Here is an 18,266-nt window from a genome sequence, read left to right as displayed (position 1 = left end):
TTGCGATATCGTTGACCATCGATATCGATAAATCATAATTTGATCTTCCCGTATTGTTTTTTTTTTCTTTTGTCCCTTTAATCTTTCGTCCCATTTTTATCTGTCCCGTGCGTTTCGCCCGAGAGCCCTCCCCAACGGCGGAAATTCACGGTACTCAGCTACATGTGATGTAGGCTATAAAATAGTCCAGAATTTGGTACTTACACCTAGAAAATTCTTTGCTAGTTGTGTAAGTGGGATGAAACTTTGATTCATGAAGTACTGCTGATGTGGATGGGTAGAACTCTGGGCTACTGTCCAGATACTGTGGGTGAGACTGCGGTGTTTCCAAGCCGTACTCTTGAGGGTCGTCGTACGAATTGTGGCCCATTCCCATCTCTTCTTGGTTCATGTCATTCAGGGTATGGAGGGACTCACTAATATGGTTGTAACCACCTTGAAAGAGAAGGAAAATAGCACGTATGATTACGTAGCGTCAAAAACTTCGGAATACGTAAAACTGACTTCGACCACATCGTCAGGACAAAACTTTGTTTCTTACATAAAACCTATGTGCTTCTGATCGTTTACGTGGTTGATATTTATGACATTTTATGTAACGTTTTGATGTTGCGGAGCATGGCGCGTCCGAGAGCATATAGAGTAAGAGAAAATGCTTAGCAACCTTCGACGTTCTGCGGCTCCTCCACCAATAAACCTCTACCCGAGAAACGTCATAATGACGTTGGTAGACACACCGAAACCAAAACAGATCGGAATGGAAGGGCTGGGTTCCACGAATGGGCAATTGTTCGCTGCCTCCTACTGAAAGAAAAGTAGGACCGAAGGTTGCGTTTTTTTCAGAGACCATCGTAATCCCCTCAAGACCGTGGCTTTCTGCGCGACCTTGTTCACCACTAGCTTTGAACGTAGTTCAACTCTACCAAACTCGTGGCGCTCTCGAACATTATGACGCCATTTGTTGACAAACAGGTAGAGGTCTATTCCGTCCGAACGCTCTCAAACACGATCGCCAACGTCGTCCGCAAGAGTGTTGTTCAGCTGTTCCAGACCTGTCAACCAGGGCTGCAACTTACCAGTCAAAGTCATCAACTCATTGAGAGTCACCAAAGTAAATTGTGTGCTCAAAATCTGGGGGCCTCTCCAACAGAGACTGAGACTACAAATGGATACCGAAAGTGAAATACTGAAAAGGAGCCGCGCATTAACAAAGAGACACAGACGGATAGATTGAGATCCACCCATCCCTTTCATCGCCCCAGTATCTGTTAAACTCGCTCGTTAAACTCCATATGTTAGAACGAATAGCCCAAATAAGGCACAGAAAGAAAGAAAAAAAGGCTCCCAAAAGAAGGACCATTAAGAGGCAGACCGTCTGATCCTGGCGGAAAACTTTCGCAATGCCATTATTCCGCATCCACGAAAGCGTATCAACTCTGTTGGGCGAGCAATGACAGCAGAGTTTAATAAAGGGGAACAGGAACGGTCCGCTGCAGACGTCCGCTTTCAGCTTTTGTTTGCAATGTTGTAAATAATATTTAGCAACCACGCTGTTTGACTTCCATGATTTGCTCGTTCGCGTCACATTTCGTGAAAACAAACAAACTGCAAGACCTACTAAAATCGAGGCTCGACGTATTCCGAAAATACGCACGCAAGTCTGCATATTAGAGGTGCAGTGAACCCCCGTTATAACGAAGTCAACAGAGCCGGGGAAATAAAAGTAAATATGAGCGGCAATACGCCGAAGTGCCGCAAAAACAGTGTCAGTAGCCGAAGTGAGACAAGCATTCAAGGCAGTAAAGAAACCTTAGTGATGAGCACATTGAGAGCTTTTCATTTATATGGACAGAGAGAGAAAAAAACTGTAAACTGGGTTTGCCGTACGGGCCTCCGCCGGCTGCTTTTCGCACTAAGTGGAGTCGGCCTGCAGGACACTTTGATTAATCGGGATCATACCTTTCGATCGGGACAGCGTGAGATTTCGAACAAGGCAATATTTAAAAAAAAAGCGACTTCATTATAACCAGGGTCTCTGTATGAAATATGCAGTAATTGAGTAATGGCTTGGAAGTGTGGGTGAGCCCGCGCGTGTTTCTAGGCCTGAGGCTCAGAGCTTACATATCATATTTCACGTATATGAAGCAACCAAATTCACGGATTCGCTAGGTGGCTGAATTCGACAGAAAAGTTTAACGACGCACTTCGAAGAAAATGTCTTCCGTGCTATCGGCTCCTATACTATGGACAAGCAAAATTTCCCTCGATATAAAGGACAAGAATATGCGATTACGATAGCAACACGGCAGAAAGTAAAGAAACGTTGAGCAGGAAAGCAACAGAATAAGTCAGAATAGTCAGAATGTATGCGTACCCGTTGTCCTGCCATTTTCTTTCACTTTTTCCTGGTAGTAACGGTCGAGGTCACGTGGTGCTAAACTACCTGAAGCAAAGAGGAGAAAACAGGAACATTTCAGGTGCGGTGCCTAACCGACTAATACGGTCAAATCACGCAGACAACTCTTCTGTGTACGGCGTCAAAAAACCGGTACCGACAAGACCTTGAAGACATTTGGGAAACAGAAATGGGCAAGAAATACAGAACAATCACGCAGCCTTATGCGACTTAATAAAAATCCGTTCCTCTTCATTTAGGTAATGTGTTACAACTTCTGACTTTTTGTAAATTGGAATTATAGTGTAATCGTAGTGAAATGTAGTAAAACTGGAGTGGATAGTTTCCTACATTCTGGCTGTTGTGATAGATGCACGTCTATCAGACCGAATCGCTTCCCATTGTTTATTGTTTATCGTTCGAACTAGTCCCCGTGTGAAGAGTGAAACTAGTGAATAAAGGCACCAGCAACTATAGTGAACGACGAAGTTTGCTATAGTTTCGTGTTCCAGACAATCGCTCCCACTTTGCTGACTCATGCAAAGCTTCGTGGAAAACGCGCTGAAGCGGGACCTGAAGGGCACGAGAAACGAAAATTGCCTTCAAATTAAGTAACAGTTACCCAAGTCTTAACTGTAAGAGTACAATGTCGGTATCGCTGTCCCCTCGCAAAGTATAGCGACTCTTGGTTTTCCCCTCACGCGATTTCCCTATATTCATTACGCCCGGCAATATTGCAGTTCTCGAAAGTTGAAGAAACAAAGTCGTCTGTCATAGGGGATTTTCCCGACATGACCCGCTCTTGTCAATTCTTGATCTTGGACACCTTCGTAATGCCGCATTGAATGTAGTAATTCGGTGTTTCCCGCTGATCTCACTTCATTTCGTGCTGCTAGTACCGCCTACGTTTCGCACAAGGTTCGCACTCAGCAGCGCAAAAACTCAACTCGCAGTTACATATTAGCGTGCCCCCCTTCCTTCTTCTTTTATCTTTTCTTTTCTTTTTTTTTTTCTTTTTCTCGTGGTGCGCAGGATGCATCAAACGTGAAAATCCACGCTAACTCACGGAAGGTGACTGTATTAACTATCGGTATTTTAACAACAATGAACAGCGATCGTCCCGGATAACCGCCAGGTTTGGAAATGTCTCTCGTATGACAGGTGCCAGCTGTTAATGTCCTGAGAGTATCAGTTTTTGTACTGTCTCGCACATGACAGATGTCGCGAGGTTCTCGGGAATTCATAGAGATGGAAAAGCGCATAACACGCGCTACACCTACGCTTCCAAGTGCGTCAGTTCCATCGCAAAGCAGCATTGATCAAGAAGCCGCGTCACAGCTTGGAACTCCGGCCGTTTCCATAGGCGCCTGTGTAGTTCCGATAAGCTTTGGGCGGAAACGCATAAGAGAGGGAGAACCTTCGCACATCTAGAATGCTGAGAGAGCAAGCACCCAAGGAGGCGTTTATCTCTGGTGCAGAAGGTGAACACGGGCCTTCCCTCTGTGCGTGCAACACACGCCGACATAACGATACCGAGAACGTCTTCGCTGGTATTTTTGTTATTTCGGAGAATATCTATCTCGCTGAGGCGGCGACTTCCGAGGAAAGGTGCGACGGCAGTGGGACAAGCGAGTGTCTCGAGCGTGAAGTTATAGCAAAAAATACGTAGCACGTTGTAGCTCGAAAGTCTTTGGCACTGCATATCTTGACTGATCAAGCTGACCACAATCGTGATAGAACAACCGGACATAGAGAAATATTTCTTACAACGCTCAAACTTAGTCTGCGAAATGTCATTTGCGTGGTGCCGTATGCAAATTCCAAGTGTCCGACGCGCACGAGAACAAGGTTCACGAAGGAAGGGAACGTTCTTTCCACATTTTCATTGGATTATTCCATTTAATTGGTTTTTATTTTTATTATTAGTATTACATAGCGGCCGCAAATGTGGCGTAAATTTAAGTAAACAAGTAGGTGAGCAGGTTTGTAATAATAATTCAATAATTTCGTGGCTTTACGTCGCGAGACAACTGTGATCATGAGCGGCGCCACAGTGGTCGGTCTGTGGATTAACTATGTACACCGGGGGAGTTCTTTAACGTGTCCTGAAATCTCAAATCTCCCCGGCCGGGATCCAACCCGCATCCTTGGGATCAGTAGGCGAACGTGGAGGTTTGTGGTGGCGCAAATAAACGGTATTAGACCCAGGCCGATTCAAACGAACACGTCCCACGATGCGCTCATCTGTACTGTTTTTGTTTTGTTTTTCGTTTTGTGTTGCACGTAACATGGCGTAAAATATCTTACAGAACATAAAAGTTGGCTCATCGACTTCGCAGATCCATTAAAATTCGAACAGACGAGATGAAGTTTAAAAGCGTGCACTACGCTTCCCACGGCCGCGACGGGCAGCCTGGCAGCTATGCCGGCAGCGCCTGTAAAGTACACGCTGTACATTATTTTCCATTGTTGAGACACGTTGTGAGCTGCATTGCACAGCTGTAATGTACGTCATATTTGTGACTATGACCCAGCAGCACATAACAAAAGAAGATCTCTTGATGATACGATTAGTCTGTGCGAAGAGATCCGTCATATCATGCACTTGTCACAGTAATCAGTTCGTCAGCTGTGCGCTGGTCGGATGTGACAAAAGGAGACTAAACGTAACACTAGCCTCTGAAAATCTCAGAAGTGGCCATATGGAACACGGCTGCAGGTGTGGTCAACTGGCTTGCAAAGTTTAATATATAAAGTTGCTTCCGGCACACAACAGGTGATGCCACAAAACTGCAGGGGGGAAAGCCGCTTGAAACCAAACAGCTAAATTAAAGTTGCCGGCCATGTACACCATCAACTCCGATTTGCAGAGTGACGCTTCAGGGGCGCTTTTCATACCCCACCGGAAGTGGCAATTAGTGCAGGAAGTCTGACCATGAACGCCACCCGTGTGACGTAGCACGTCATTGCATCCCTGTGTCAGGTAGAGCATGATCGTTCACCCTATACTGGATCAATATTGGATATGCCGTGAAGATCGGTAAGTACCTGTGCTCGCACATATCGAGCATGAGGATTGGTGGTGAAAAGGTTTACTCACTGTCGATGAAGGCAGGCTGTGGCGTCGGCGCCGTGGCTCCATTCATGACCGGAGTCACTTTCTGTTCGGGCATTGGAAAACTGCCACCTTGCTGAAAGAAGTCGTCCAACTCTGGAACGCACACGGATTCGTACAGGTTTGAAGGAACGTTTTCCAGCGATGCGCGCTCTTTTTCCACATCTGCAAGCACAGACAAAAGATCCCAAACTTAACTTTGGCGCTGTGCGAGGTTGCAAACACTGACTGCATGTTTTTTCTTCTTCTATTTAGAGTTGTAAATTGTAGCGATGTAGGTTGCATGCAAGAAAGCGCACACATGCCGTCACAAACGAAGCTGACATTGCCCAGCGACATGGGATCGACCAAAGGTTTTTCTACGGTACAAAGCAGTGAAAGCACCCACAAAAATGTCAGCAAATGTTGTCCAAGCCACCAGTCACCGGCTCACCAGTCGTCAGCAAGTGCAAGTGCTTGGTCGCACATATATGCATGATACCCCTTCGCCAGGGTCTCTCATGGACGTTATCATCACTGTTCAAGGCAGTGCTAACAGGCGTACGAGGCCAATAGCCAAGCCACTGGAAGTCACTAAACGACGTCGTGGCAGAGGTGAAACTGGTGTTTGATTAATGCGAATATTTCATTTCTTCGATTCACATCAGTTGTAACGTTGCGCTTTGCGTTGAGCTTTGCTACGTGTACACGGTGTAACTTTCACTTTCAGTGTACGTTTAACAAATAAATAAGGAGGAACTAAGAACGATTTGTGTCATTAAACTAGGCTAACTTATTCTATTATTCAGAAAGCACGTTCTGTAGGCTCTCGGGTGAGCCGGAACCTAAGACCAAGCTCATGACGTGGCCGTCTGACGTAAACGCCTAATTACAACGATACAAACACAGAAAAACGTCTCATTCCGGTAGGCACTGTCTGTTCTATTGTGGAAGCCTTAAAAATATGGAAAGACAATAGGACGTCTACGTCACCCACTCGAACAAGGCTGTGCCTCAAGAATAATCATGCGACAATGGCATTTGTAAACAGCCGTCTTTCGGTATAGAGTTTTGTTTTGGAAAAGATCGCGAAACAGGCAAGGATATTCATCGTACGTACAACGCCGCGTGATGAAGTTCGAACCCCGTTTCAACACTCGCATCTCATTTATAGAAAAGTCGACATATCAGTTCAACGACCTTGTACTTCCACCACTCAAGCTGGGTCCAGCTAAACGAGCTCACTCTGCCTCAAGTTCGACCAGCACACTAGTCATCCGTGCGGTCCCAGGAATATGACCCTGGGAGAATCGGCAGGTGCTGACACCAACGGACCTTGGCAGCAACCAAGCGTTCAGGGCAATTAAGCCTACCTTATTCGAGACGATACTAGCATGTCAACTCCTCCCAGTGTTGTCTTGGCCGCAGTGGTCGGTGCAAATCTGAGACACCCAACCATGAACCCTAATAGACTTCCCAGGTCACTGAGGCAGAAAGCCTATGGCCTGCGATTTCTGTCCCAGATGGAATATAATGAGATAGCTACTGTAGTTGATGAGCTATGGCGCAAATGCACTGCACAAAGCTGTATACACCGGGTATATTTACTGAAAGAATGATTTCGCCATTTTAGGAAGAGGGATCTGTCTGTGTGAGCAACTTTTTGTAAGTGGTTGTTGAAGGCTCCGTCCACATTTCCGTGGAAGACGTAAAGGCTTAGGCAGCTGCTTAAAGAGAATGCGCCAGACCACTAGCATGTAACTGAGCTGTACACTGAAACGTCATAGTCAAAATAATTTGTCCAACATGCTTGTGTCAGGCCAGAACAGTCAAAAATGTCAGGTCGGCGTCTTGCAATTTGGCCGTAAATTCGCTAGGGCTAAATTTATTTTATACAACTTCAGGCAAACAAAGCAAACATCATATGGCTGATATGCATTTGGTGTTCCACGCGAAATCGATTTCGCCTTCTTGTTTACACATTCACACATGTAATTACACAATAATCGCAATGGAACACTCGTAAAAACCTCACTGTGTATGTCGATAATGCACAAGCAAGAACAGCTCGTACTGATGAGTAGGTGACAGAATTGTACGAAAACGTTGTGGTTGCAGGTACCGCTGCCTGTAGTTCTGAAGTACAATTGAAGAGACATGTGGCGTATTGCTCTCCAACGCCCTCGGACATTCCCACCATCACTATCACGTTCAGCATCGCCATCGCCACTTCGATCATTCCCGTCATCTCTCATCCATCGTCATTACTCATCATTGTCACCACTCATATTAGACCCCTAGCTATGGGGTAGCGTTCCACTCCTAGAGTGGAAAACCTCCCCACTTTATCATCACGATATATATGTTGTTGCTCTCCAACGCGAATGTAAATTAAGCGTCGCGACTCCGCAGTAATAGAATTTGCGGAAATGTTTCACGTTAAGTTTGATAAATTCCAAACGCATTATAACAACGTTCTATACTCAAATACCTGAAGGGTAGGCTCTCACACGTACACCGTGGTCAAGTCGTCAACTCTAGAAGCGAACTGGCATGCCAACGAACATGAAACGTCAAAACGAGCGAGTGACCAGATGGAGTAGGCGGCAAGCTGTCTAACGCGATATCAGCAGGTCTTGGTCTGACTCATACTTCGCGGGCACTTCACCCGGGAAACCACAGCCGTATCACCGCACGTGGCACGGCATTCCACTTTTCCCGAGTGTGCGTTCCGTTATGATGTGCGCCGACTGAAGTCACGCAGTTCGAAATGAAGCGAAGAAATCAAGAAGGTGCAAGAGGTGGCATGAAAGTTACGTAGCAGATTATCACATGCAAACGTGTAGAACGAACGACTGGTCAAACGGACATTACTTCTGAGCAAACGATATACACGTCCTCGGCTTCCACATGTAATGCTGCTCCAACCTGCTTGCCGAAATGAAGACCCTTGTGGTAATAGGCCCCCATATCTACCATAAACATTTGTAAGCGATCTGGTAGTAACACTAGCTTATTAGACTAGAGCAGCATAGCCTCGATTCCGCAGTGTGCTATATTTGGTGATCGCCAAAGGCACAATTAGTAGCGTCAACACGAGGAAGTAGCAAATGAATAACCATGCGAGACGAATACGTGCAGATTCTTACCGCGCTAGCCTTGCCACGCCGAAGTACTATACATCACAAATATCATCGCAGAAGGAGAGCTCTTGACCTTAACGACATTAAGGCCCGGCACCTTCCAGACATTTGAGAGGTAGCCCACGCAAGAACCCAAGTTCATCGGTAGAACAGAAGAAAACACGAAACGTCATGTGCTACGGGATCAGAAGCCGCGCCGGTACAACAGGTATAGGTATCCGATCCGACGTTGACGCACCGGTAACTCGCCAATAAAGGGCAGGAAAACGGAAAAACTACCCTGGCATTGTGTCGCGAGGCCGAGGACTTACGCAGTTTGTCGGGAAGGAAGAGCTTGGAGCTACCGGTCGGAAGTTGACAGAATGTCGCTATTATGGCGGCCGGAGCCGTCGGATGCGGAGCCAGGATGCCGTGGTCGCTGAGGCTTGGGAGCACAGAACAGTCACTCAATTGGCCCTGAAGCAGCGATCGGAGCAGGTGGCAGTCTCCCAGCTTGGGACTTAACCACAAACGTGACAAACACGAGGGACGTGTGTAGGTGTCTTCGGCACTAGTCCACACAGTGTGAATGGTGAATCCAGGTAAGGTCGTGCCGTCGCACGGGCGGTCTGCTCATTGGCTCAGCAGTGGCGGGCGGAGGGGCACGCTCGGATGGCTGTGCCTCGTTTTTCTCCCTTTTCTGCCGACACGCGTCAGGAGTCCCACGAGGGGCGCGCTTCGCCCTCTCGCCTCCGCCGTCCATACGGCAGGCGGACGGCACCTTTGTCCAACAAGCTTTCTTTAATTGCTCCGATATCCCGCCTTTAATGCTTCCCGATTGCTGCCTCCGAATCCATGATCTTGCCCCTCACGAGGTGCCCTTCACGGCTCATAGCCTTTCTGCTTTCGCTACCTTGGAGAAAGCTCACAAGTTGCCTCAGCGGGAGGATTTGGCATCGCGTATTTTCTCTTGTTCCCTGTTGAATGGTTAGCACTGACGCTGCCTTCCATTCGGTCGTCTGATCTACAGGGACAATGCTGCGTACCCCAGTGGTACACCTACCGCCGGAGTAGGTAACACCCATACTGTGGTCGCTGGCTCACCGCGCAGGGTAGTTCTTTATTGAGCGCAGTGAAATGTTTGAACCGGTAGACGACACGTTTTATGAGATCATTTTGCCTTCAAGCCACTTTTAAGCTGCCGCGAGGTCACAAACGTAAACACGTTTCAATGTTCGTATTGAAATTTCAATGTCAAATGCTCCACCGACGCCAGAAAACAATACTAATATCCTCAACCTTGATCATCTCTACACTATTATCAGCAACGATCTCGTCCTACCCACCACAAGAACGAACACCTTTGTCTTTTGTGAAGTATACAGGAAACAAAGGGATATTGAGCAACGCATTCTCAATCGCTTTGCGAAAACGATGTCTTGAAGGCAGACAACTTTGTGCTAAAGTTGTCCACAGGTTATTAGGTGTATTTCATTCACTTCGCGACTTATGCCGTCTACAGCGAGGGACGTTAAACGCGGTTCGCTGTGTGCTGAGATCTCCGTGCACGTTATAGAACCATCGGGTGGGCAAAATTAATCCACATACCGGCTACTGTGGCGTCGCTCATGATCATATAGTTGATTCGAGAGGTAAAGCCACGAAATTGTCTTTTTCCCCTCTCTTGTTCCTTCCTCGCCAAAATCATAAGGGTATGGTTGCCAGCACTCCACGGAAGCACAAATTTGTCCAGATCAAAGTAGAAATATATTGCCTAACTGGACTTGTGCATCAGCGATTCGAGTCTCATCGTATGTACGCTACACGAGCTCACTTTCTCCTCTAAAGGTAAGTTTTCCACGCGACGGTTGTTGGAGCAAGACGGTGCATCCTTCCGGGATGAGGGACTTAAAGGGAGAGAACTGCGAAGCCAGATGCATCACAGGATGTTTAGAGAATATGCTTGAGAGGCTCCAGCATTCGCATTCAATTATTTCGTGGGGGCATTCGCTGATTGAGTTAGAATTTTCTACATGGGCAGCGCATAGGTGGAACGTTTTTCATCATAGTTTATTTGCGTACTAATTGGTTGAAGCACAGCAGATATCACAACTATATGCTGGCTCCCGGCCGCTCCTTTTGTGATGCACCGTAGGGTAAGGGGTGCGACAGGGGAGGTTTTCCGCGCATTCCCAATGCATCGCGCATCACACGGTGGAATGAATCCACAGACACACAATGGGATTCCAGCGCTTGACAAAACACAGGATGCCCTGGTTTTAGTGAGGTCCGCGTACAGGTACAGCGTCGAGTGCGCAACACCAACTCGAGCGTGACTATATATTATATTCTGCTACGTTTTCTTTCTTTCTTTTTTCCCCCAATGACAGGCAAAGAGCATCCGGACTACTTTGTTAGGCACCAACGCAGTTGACGCGCTATACTCTGATGTACGTGGCTTATGAGAACGAGGCTTAGCACAGGAAGGGCAACGAATTGCGATGTCCTCCAAACCTCCACCAACATCCCAGCCAACAGAGAGCATCGGAACAAAACAGGTCTAAAATTACGCGAGTGCGTCGTTGACTTTTCCAATGGGCTGCAATACCTGCCTGAACGACTTTGACGTTAGAGCGTTGACGTGTTCGCAAGTTAAAGAGCGCCTCGGGTGTCCAGGTGGTCTATATGACTCCCCATGAATAGGAACGGGGGAGGGGAAACTTATAACTAACCACTGCTTTAGTTTTTACTATCCTTATTTCCCTATGGGGACACTTCCCAAGTAGCCGAACGCAGTCAAAATACGAGTACGAGTAAAATAATTATTTTTCTACGCGACGTACCTGGCGAGATCCGAACCTTTGAACACACTTCGCGTCAGCCTCTGACGCCAGACAAACGGCAGTCTCGGCCATGTCAATTGGCCCTTCCAAGGCACATGTTCTCACCCGTGGCAGCCTCATTGGGGAAGATTCCAGCCTTGACGTCAGATTTGGGTGGGTGTCAGTATTCACTGTGCCGATTTTCAGCGCGTCTATTACCCTATTTGCTGTAAAACTTGGAATGCAGGTTCACAGCGATGCCTATATCACCGTCCATTACATTTACCCGTCACGACCACGGGCGACTCAGCGTCACAACCCCTTCAACATCGACCTCCATGAGTAAGATAGAAAACTGACACCCAAGTATCTTGAGGAATTTTGGCTATTCTTATTGTACTGTCAGAAGGCGGTATAATCACTGCGATTTCGCATCGCTTAGAAACACCCAGCTACCTTGAAACCAGACAAGGTTAGGTGTAATCGAGGCCATGCTTTCTACGATCTTTCAAGCCGTGAAAACGAGGCAGAAGAAAACAAAGGTACCCTGTTTGTAGACTTCATTATTGAGATAGTAGATTTCAGATTTTAGAAACGCTAGGACGGCAACAGTAAAGGCGTCATGATCACTTTAAATATCGTAGATGTGTCATTTCCGAGAAGAACTGTTTGTTTTTCTATTTTGACAAAGAGCGACACTGTGGTAGAGAAACAACGTAATCGGCACCCAAGTAAATGATAGGGCCAAGGCAATTATGTAAGCCAAACACCACAATAACAACACCACTGATTCTGGGTCATGACTAATGGCTCCTACACTCGTAACGGGTGTATTTCCCCAGGCAAACCTGATCCTCACACAAGTAACCTTGTGACTGATGGCAGTTCACTGCCACTTCCACAGTATATTTTTCCCAATAGTGCCACCTATAGCTTACTTGGGTATTTTAATTTTGCGCACCATTACGTTTTTGGCGGTGTTGCTTCAAGCAAGAAACAGCGGTTGTTATTTTCGTCCATTTCACGAAGCAGTGAAAATAAATGTTAACCTTCAAGGACGCTTACACCACCCAAGCAAGCTCAAAGTAGGAACAGCGCCATACCTGAACTATTCTACGACCACAAGGAACCTATGTTTTCTTCGTCGTGTAGGGGTTGTACAGTTTCAAAGCCGATACGATCTTACTGCAGTAATGTTGCATCGTACGCGTTTCAGAAGAGGTTGATACATACGTAAAGTGAGTCAGTCCATATTTGTGTGGTGACATGCTGAACGTGACGCGGGGTCGGACTACGGATAATTTCGACCACCTGGGGTTCCTTGCCGAACGCCGGAAATCTCTGACACACAGTGCCGCAAGAAATGTTTAGCTGCCCCACCTTGCTGACGTCCCCGCGATCTTGAGCTCAGTAGGCAGCACGCTACGGACTGTGCGGATCGACTTTTCCTTTTTTTTTTTTAATGTCTTTAATGCATGTACGACAATAGTAACTGCGGGTACGTCCGCAGACCGACTCCGCAGTGATACTGTGAGCCGTGTTACGATAGTTCTTATTCTAATCTGCGGTTCCCTTGAAGAGACAGCCGAACGCGTCACTATTTCGTAGGCGATCGTAGGTAGTGACTCAAATCGTAGGGTGGCATGCAAACTTGTACGCGCGTACGCAGCATTAGAGTCACATATAAGGTTCAACATTCACAGAAGCTGCGGAGCCTCTTATTTTAGCCATTGCATGAGTACGTTTATTAACATATAACTGAGCCTTTCTTTCTTTCCGACCTTGACACGCTTTTCTTATGCCGTAACGTTGGTCGTGCAACAAAAGATTCAAAGGGCAAGGAAAAGGGGCCCTATATATATTTAACGTCAGCGCTTGACAAGGCCTCAGGCAAACAACTTGTTACTGTTTCTCTTCGCGATTTCGTGGGAATATATGACGGTCCCCGTCGCTTTCGCGTTTGAGATAATAGGGAGTCTTAGTACATCGAAAAATGTTCACGATTACAGTTACGAAAACATGATAAGCCAATCACCCTGTTTCTCTGGAGCGAGTGACATCACATTGCTAAGCTTGCATTTGATCACTTCTTTGATCGTATATTTTTTGTAGAATTCTTCCAATGTACTAAAACTCGCTAACGTGCGCTTCATCTAATTGCACTCTGCTGGAACGCCAGTCGCGGTGGATAGCCGTCCGATCGTGACAAGGGAACCAGAACTCTAGCAGTTCTATGTGCCTATAGAGTGCGACAGCAACGAATGCACTACCTCGTAAGTGATTATTTTATGCGTAAAAGAGATGCGCACAAATAAACACACGCGGCAGTTTTCGCTGTACTTTCGAATAAAGCGCCTCATTTTTCTAGCTATTCTGTGAATATTTGCAACCAGTATCGCACCCAGTTAACGTTTGCGGGAAAACCGACAGCGCGTACTCCCTCTTTAACTTTGGGGCGTATGTTATGTTTGACAACGAACCCTTTGCAGGTCATTGTTTGTTGCTGGTCGGGCACGAAAAAATGTGTGCCTGCGTGAAGACCGGGCGGTAGAATTCAAAGCAAGCACACCGGTGCCACCCATGTTGTTTTTCGCTTCCACGGCGTATATTTTCCGGCGTGTTTACACATGTCGTATATGGGCCGTAAAAGAAGCTGTAAGCTGGAACTAGATTCCTGAGTACGAACGGTTTAGGGGACGATTGTATATAAAGGCATCGCATTCTCCGGTGATTCTGTCACATGCATTTTTACGCATGTCCTGCGAAAAGCGCACGTCTCGGCGTACTAAGGAAAAGTCCCCTCTACCATACGGGCCACAGGCTACAGCTTATTTGCGCGGACATCCTTTTTATCTTTCAAAGAACTGCACGAAGTCGTCGAGGCAGGTAAGCGCTCGGCAGGTTTAGGTTGGTAAGTATACAGCTACAGTCACATTTAGCTCTACAACAATAGTTCTACCATTCCAACATAATTTTTCTCCTCTCTCTCTCTCTCTCTCTCTCTTACGCGCAGTAGCGCTTAGACGACGGCCAAATTACTGGGCTTGAAATATTACAAAATGACTCAAAATATGCCACGTGTCTTGCCCTCGAAGTGCTTTTTTCCTACACCTGGTTGGTTGGTTATCAAGAGTACAAAATAGCAATCGAAATCAAAACAAATGAGAAGAAACCGAAATAGAGATCAGTTTATCTTACCTTTCTGCAGGATATCGAGATGTTCCCACAATATGTCTCCCATGAACGGCGGCGCTCTTGTTAGGAAGGCATCTTTCCCCAGGGCACACATGTCTTTGCCCTTCATATTGAAGTTGGGCATGTTCACGCCTTCCAGGCTGAATTCACGGATGGCCCAGCCCAACCAGTGCGCCACGTCCATCTCGCTCCACTGCCGAGGATCTGCAAAGAAATTGGAGCCTTTGTTGCCGATTCTCTACAGGACCGTTGCTCGCCACCAGAAACCTCCCCCTGAAACCAACTGGAAGGTGCCTTCAACCCGCGTGTCCTTAAATATATATCTCGTTTACCTTCATGTACTCTTCCAACGTGCACTTACGTTTATGCTTCGAATCCACGTTTATGCCCTACCCACGAAATTTTATAGGCATCACTCTACTTCGATATCTCCTAAACCGCTCTCTGTCTAGTACGTGTCTGAACACCGGACACCAAGTCCATAGGCAATACATCGAGCAGTTATTGCTCGATGTTTGTCTACCGTTCCCTGGCCATTTCTTTCGATAGCTGGGCAATGTCTCCTCCCATTCGTAATGGTTCCTGCCAATCGTGTACTTGCGAGACGAACGTCCGATTTCGGTGCTTATCTGCTGAACAACAAAAATGCAGAAACGAACCTGCAAATAGCATTTGCGAAAGAAAGTTTTCCCGCCGATTGATGAGCTTCTAGTAAGCGATCATGCGGGTGTCTATATTAGGCGGCAACACACGATATTTGGGAAACGACGTGCTCAAACTATCACAGATGTGTTACTGTAAGCGTCAACCAGCAGCGTCACATCTTCCCTGGTGTAGACACCGCTGAGTACGTGTATGTAAGTGTTCGTTCCCTGTTTCATTTTTGTATGACTCGTTATGATTCATGTACTCTATCAACTTCTCATCTGATGTGCTGACTATTGCGTTCGTGTTATGTAGGCTTTCGACCTTATAGCTTCAATGTAGGGGGACAGGGCGACAACTTCCGTTACGAAATTTTGCGCTGTGTTACCTTAGCAAAGACAATGAAAGATAAATAAAGGAGACAGGCAAAATGTGCCAATGTCATGGCCCATAGGGTGGGAACGGCCATTCCCCAACGTCACTCAAACGCTTGATCTAATCGAGGCTGAGGAGTGGAACAGTGCATGGGGTGAGCGGGTGGAAACAAGAGAAGGACCTCCTGCTTTTTTCTTTTTTTTATATATATAATAGAGCCATTCTGTGACGAAAGCACAATGGACAATCGGCCTCATACGTTCTGCTAAAGCTATAGAAAAGAACTTCATTGAATTAAGCAAGAGTGGTAAGTACCGTGGTAACGTGGTAAGTACGTGGTGCACGAAATGTCTTTGTGTAAGTGCTGAATGTGCACACGTGGTGGACAAACCATACTGAATTCAAAACGCATGAACATAGATACTAATAGAAATAGAGAGAGAGAAATACATGACGACGATGATATGGGGATGACTAATAGAAATAAGCGACGACGTTGCATTGAATTTTTCTGGGGTAACACGAATTTAACAATAAGCGCATGTCGCAGCATCCTAAAAAAACGTCTGATCAACATTCTCCACATAGATGGTAGGAAAAATATATTGGCTAATGAAATTAAACAACAAAGAAATACCATGATGCACGCATCGAATTACTACAAGTGGTATCACGCGAGTTACGCCCTTATAGCCGATGTGATGTTTATTGTGGTATGACATATTTTGTCCAAATTCCCCCATTTGTTCGTTCCCCGCCACTTCCAATCCGATACGATCCATTGTGACGAAGAGAACAAAAAAAAACCGAATGACAAGTTTGTCTTGAGGAACTGATAGTCCTCTCAGCACTGCCAAGGCAACACATATCCACGCATATATACGAAAAATTGGAGGATTGATCAGCGCTTGGAAGCGCTTGGTGCAACCTAATACAACACGCTTTCAGATTATGTTTCCAGTTCACGTAATTAATTCAGCTCAGTACGAATGCGATACGCCACTTTTAGAAGACGCGGATTGTTACTCCACGATGCATGTTTCAACGCGAAACTCGTCGCGCTCGATTTGTGGTTGTCCGCTGTCACGTGACTTCCGTGGAGGGGCAACCCATGCCAACCAGGAACTTCGATTCACCTGTTACAGTCGGGATATCCTGTGCTATGTCAACTACGAGTATTACACTATAGGAACGTCGTCCGGGTGACCGACCGCATAGTGCAACCATCGAACATATGTATAGATAGGCGCCATCTGAACCTTTCTGCGGCAACTAACAAATCACGGGCGGCAACGAACGTCCAAAAGGCACAATGCGCGCCGTAACCCGATCGTGGAAGGGATATTTACCTTTGGGAATGTTTAATGTTTCCCTTTCCTTCTCCCAACTACTGAAACTGGCGGTGAGGGCCTGGGTCATCTTCTGGTTCGTCCCAGGCGTTAACGGCGGGACTTGTGTCGGAAGTTCTGGAAAAGACAAAAGGCGAATTTCACGATTACAAATCCGTCAGCATACTCACATGGATCCATTTATGATCCTTCTTACATCGTCCATTTATGAGTTCGTAAAATCTGACTGCTAACCAGCTCATGCAAGATAGGTCGGACTTGAAGTGAATCCCCGTCGCTCACGAGGGCGGAACTTTTACAGCTACTGCTAGCTAGGAGCAAAGAAATAAAAATAAAAACACATACGAGTTCGAGATATGTATCGTGGAAAATCGGAAGTGCGTCGTCGGTTCGTCGAATGAACGCCAGTGACTCGCTGCACACGCATATTCCAGTTCACTCCAGAATATCTGTTACGCGGACGTATAGCGTGGCAGGACTTTCATCGTGTCCGAAAATATTCCAGTCACATTCAAAATAAATGATCTTCTAGTACTTTCTTTCCAACAACATCTTACCTGAGCGCAGCATTATCCACACAGCCGTACGACTGTCGAAAGTCATGGTTTTAGCGCGACACGATCAAATCATACCATCACGGCAGCCGGCCCACTTGACGCGTGTGTCGAGTACGGGTTCCACTAACTGTTTTCCGGCTTTTCCACCAGAGCTTTTCTTGATGTTATCAAAAAAGAAAAAAAAAGGATGACCCTCAGTCCCAGGCTGGTACAAGAGCTTTGATCTTGCCGGCACCGACAATGAGGTTCTTCTGGCGCCATGCGGTTACGGAGTAACTGACCTCCTTAGATCCAGAAATTGGCATTATGTGTCATAATAGTATCGGTGTTCGACCACAGAAGTAGGAATAGCCAGGAGAACTGTTGACCACTTTCTTGCTTCTAATCGTCGGTGTTTCGGACCTCGACACACGAAAGCTTTGAACGCCGTTTTCGTACGGAACAAGGTCAACAGTTTCCCTGTGCAAAAAGGGTGCTTCATACGTTTTTGGCAGGGAAGAAAATGAGTAAAATACGGAGACATGAGAGCGACGTGTGTCAGCATTAATCAAATCATAAATATGTTCAATTAAAAATATGATATAAAGGACAAATTACAAGGGCACGTACTGTGTGATAAATGTCACACAGTAATGACTACAGATTCAGGCGTCGAATTGTGAGAGTTATAGTTTGATTACTTGCTAAACGGCAAGGCGATATAACGGGTAGA

At 46.4% G+C, this 18,266-nt stretch overlaps 1 protein-coding gene across 5 annotated transcripts in view; it reads right to left on the bottom strand.

The window, feature by feature from the left end:
• LOC135385939 (ETS-like protein pointed) overlaps positions 1 to 18,266 on the bottom strand; it is a 100,810-nt gene that overhangs the window by 10,163 nt on the left and 72,381 nt on the right. For 4 of the 5 annotated variants that reach the window (XM_064615575.1, XM_064615573.1, XM_064615574.1 and 1 more), the window contains 5 exons: positions 16,998 to 17,114; positions 14,632 to 14,832; positions 5,496 to 5,675; positions 2,375 to 2,443; positions 205 to 435 (listed from right to left, as the gene is read on the bottom strand). In XM_064615575.1, the coding sequence (XP_064471645.1) occupies positions 205 to 435; positions 2,375 to 2,443; positions 5,496 to 5,675; positions 14,632 to 14,832; positions 16,998 to 17,114 (798 nt within the window). The remainder of the gene's footprint in view (positions 1 to 204; positions 436 to 2,374; positions 2,444 to 5,495; positions 5,676 to 14,631; positions 14,833 to 16,997; positions 17,115 to 18,266) is intronic. The other variant, XM_064615576.1, reaches the window with a different exon arrangement.

The sequence above is a fragment of the Ornithodoros turicata genome, chromosome 2 (assembly GCF_037126465.1).
Source record: "Ornithodoros turicata isolate Travis chromosome 2, ASM3712646v1, whole genome shotgun sequence".
Taxonomy (NCBI): domain Eukaryota; kingdom Metazoa; phylum Arthropoda; class Arachnida; order Ixodida; family Argasidae; genus Ornithodoros; species Ornithodoros turicata.
Note: the sequence above shows the minus strand (reverse complement) of the source record. Positions and strands in the feature narration are given on the sequence as shown.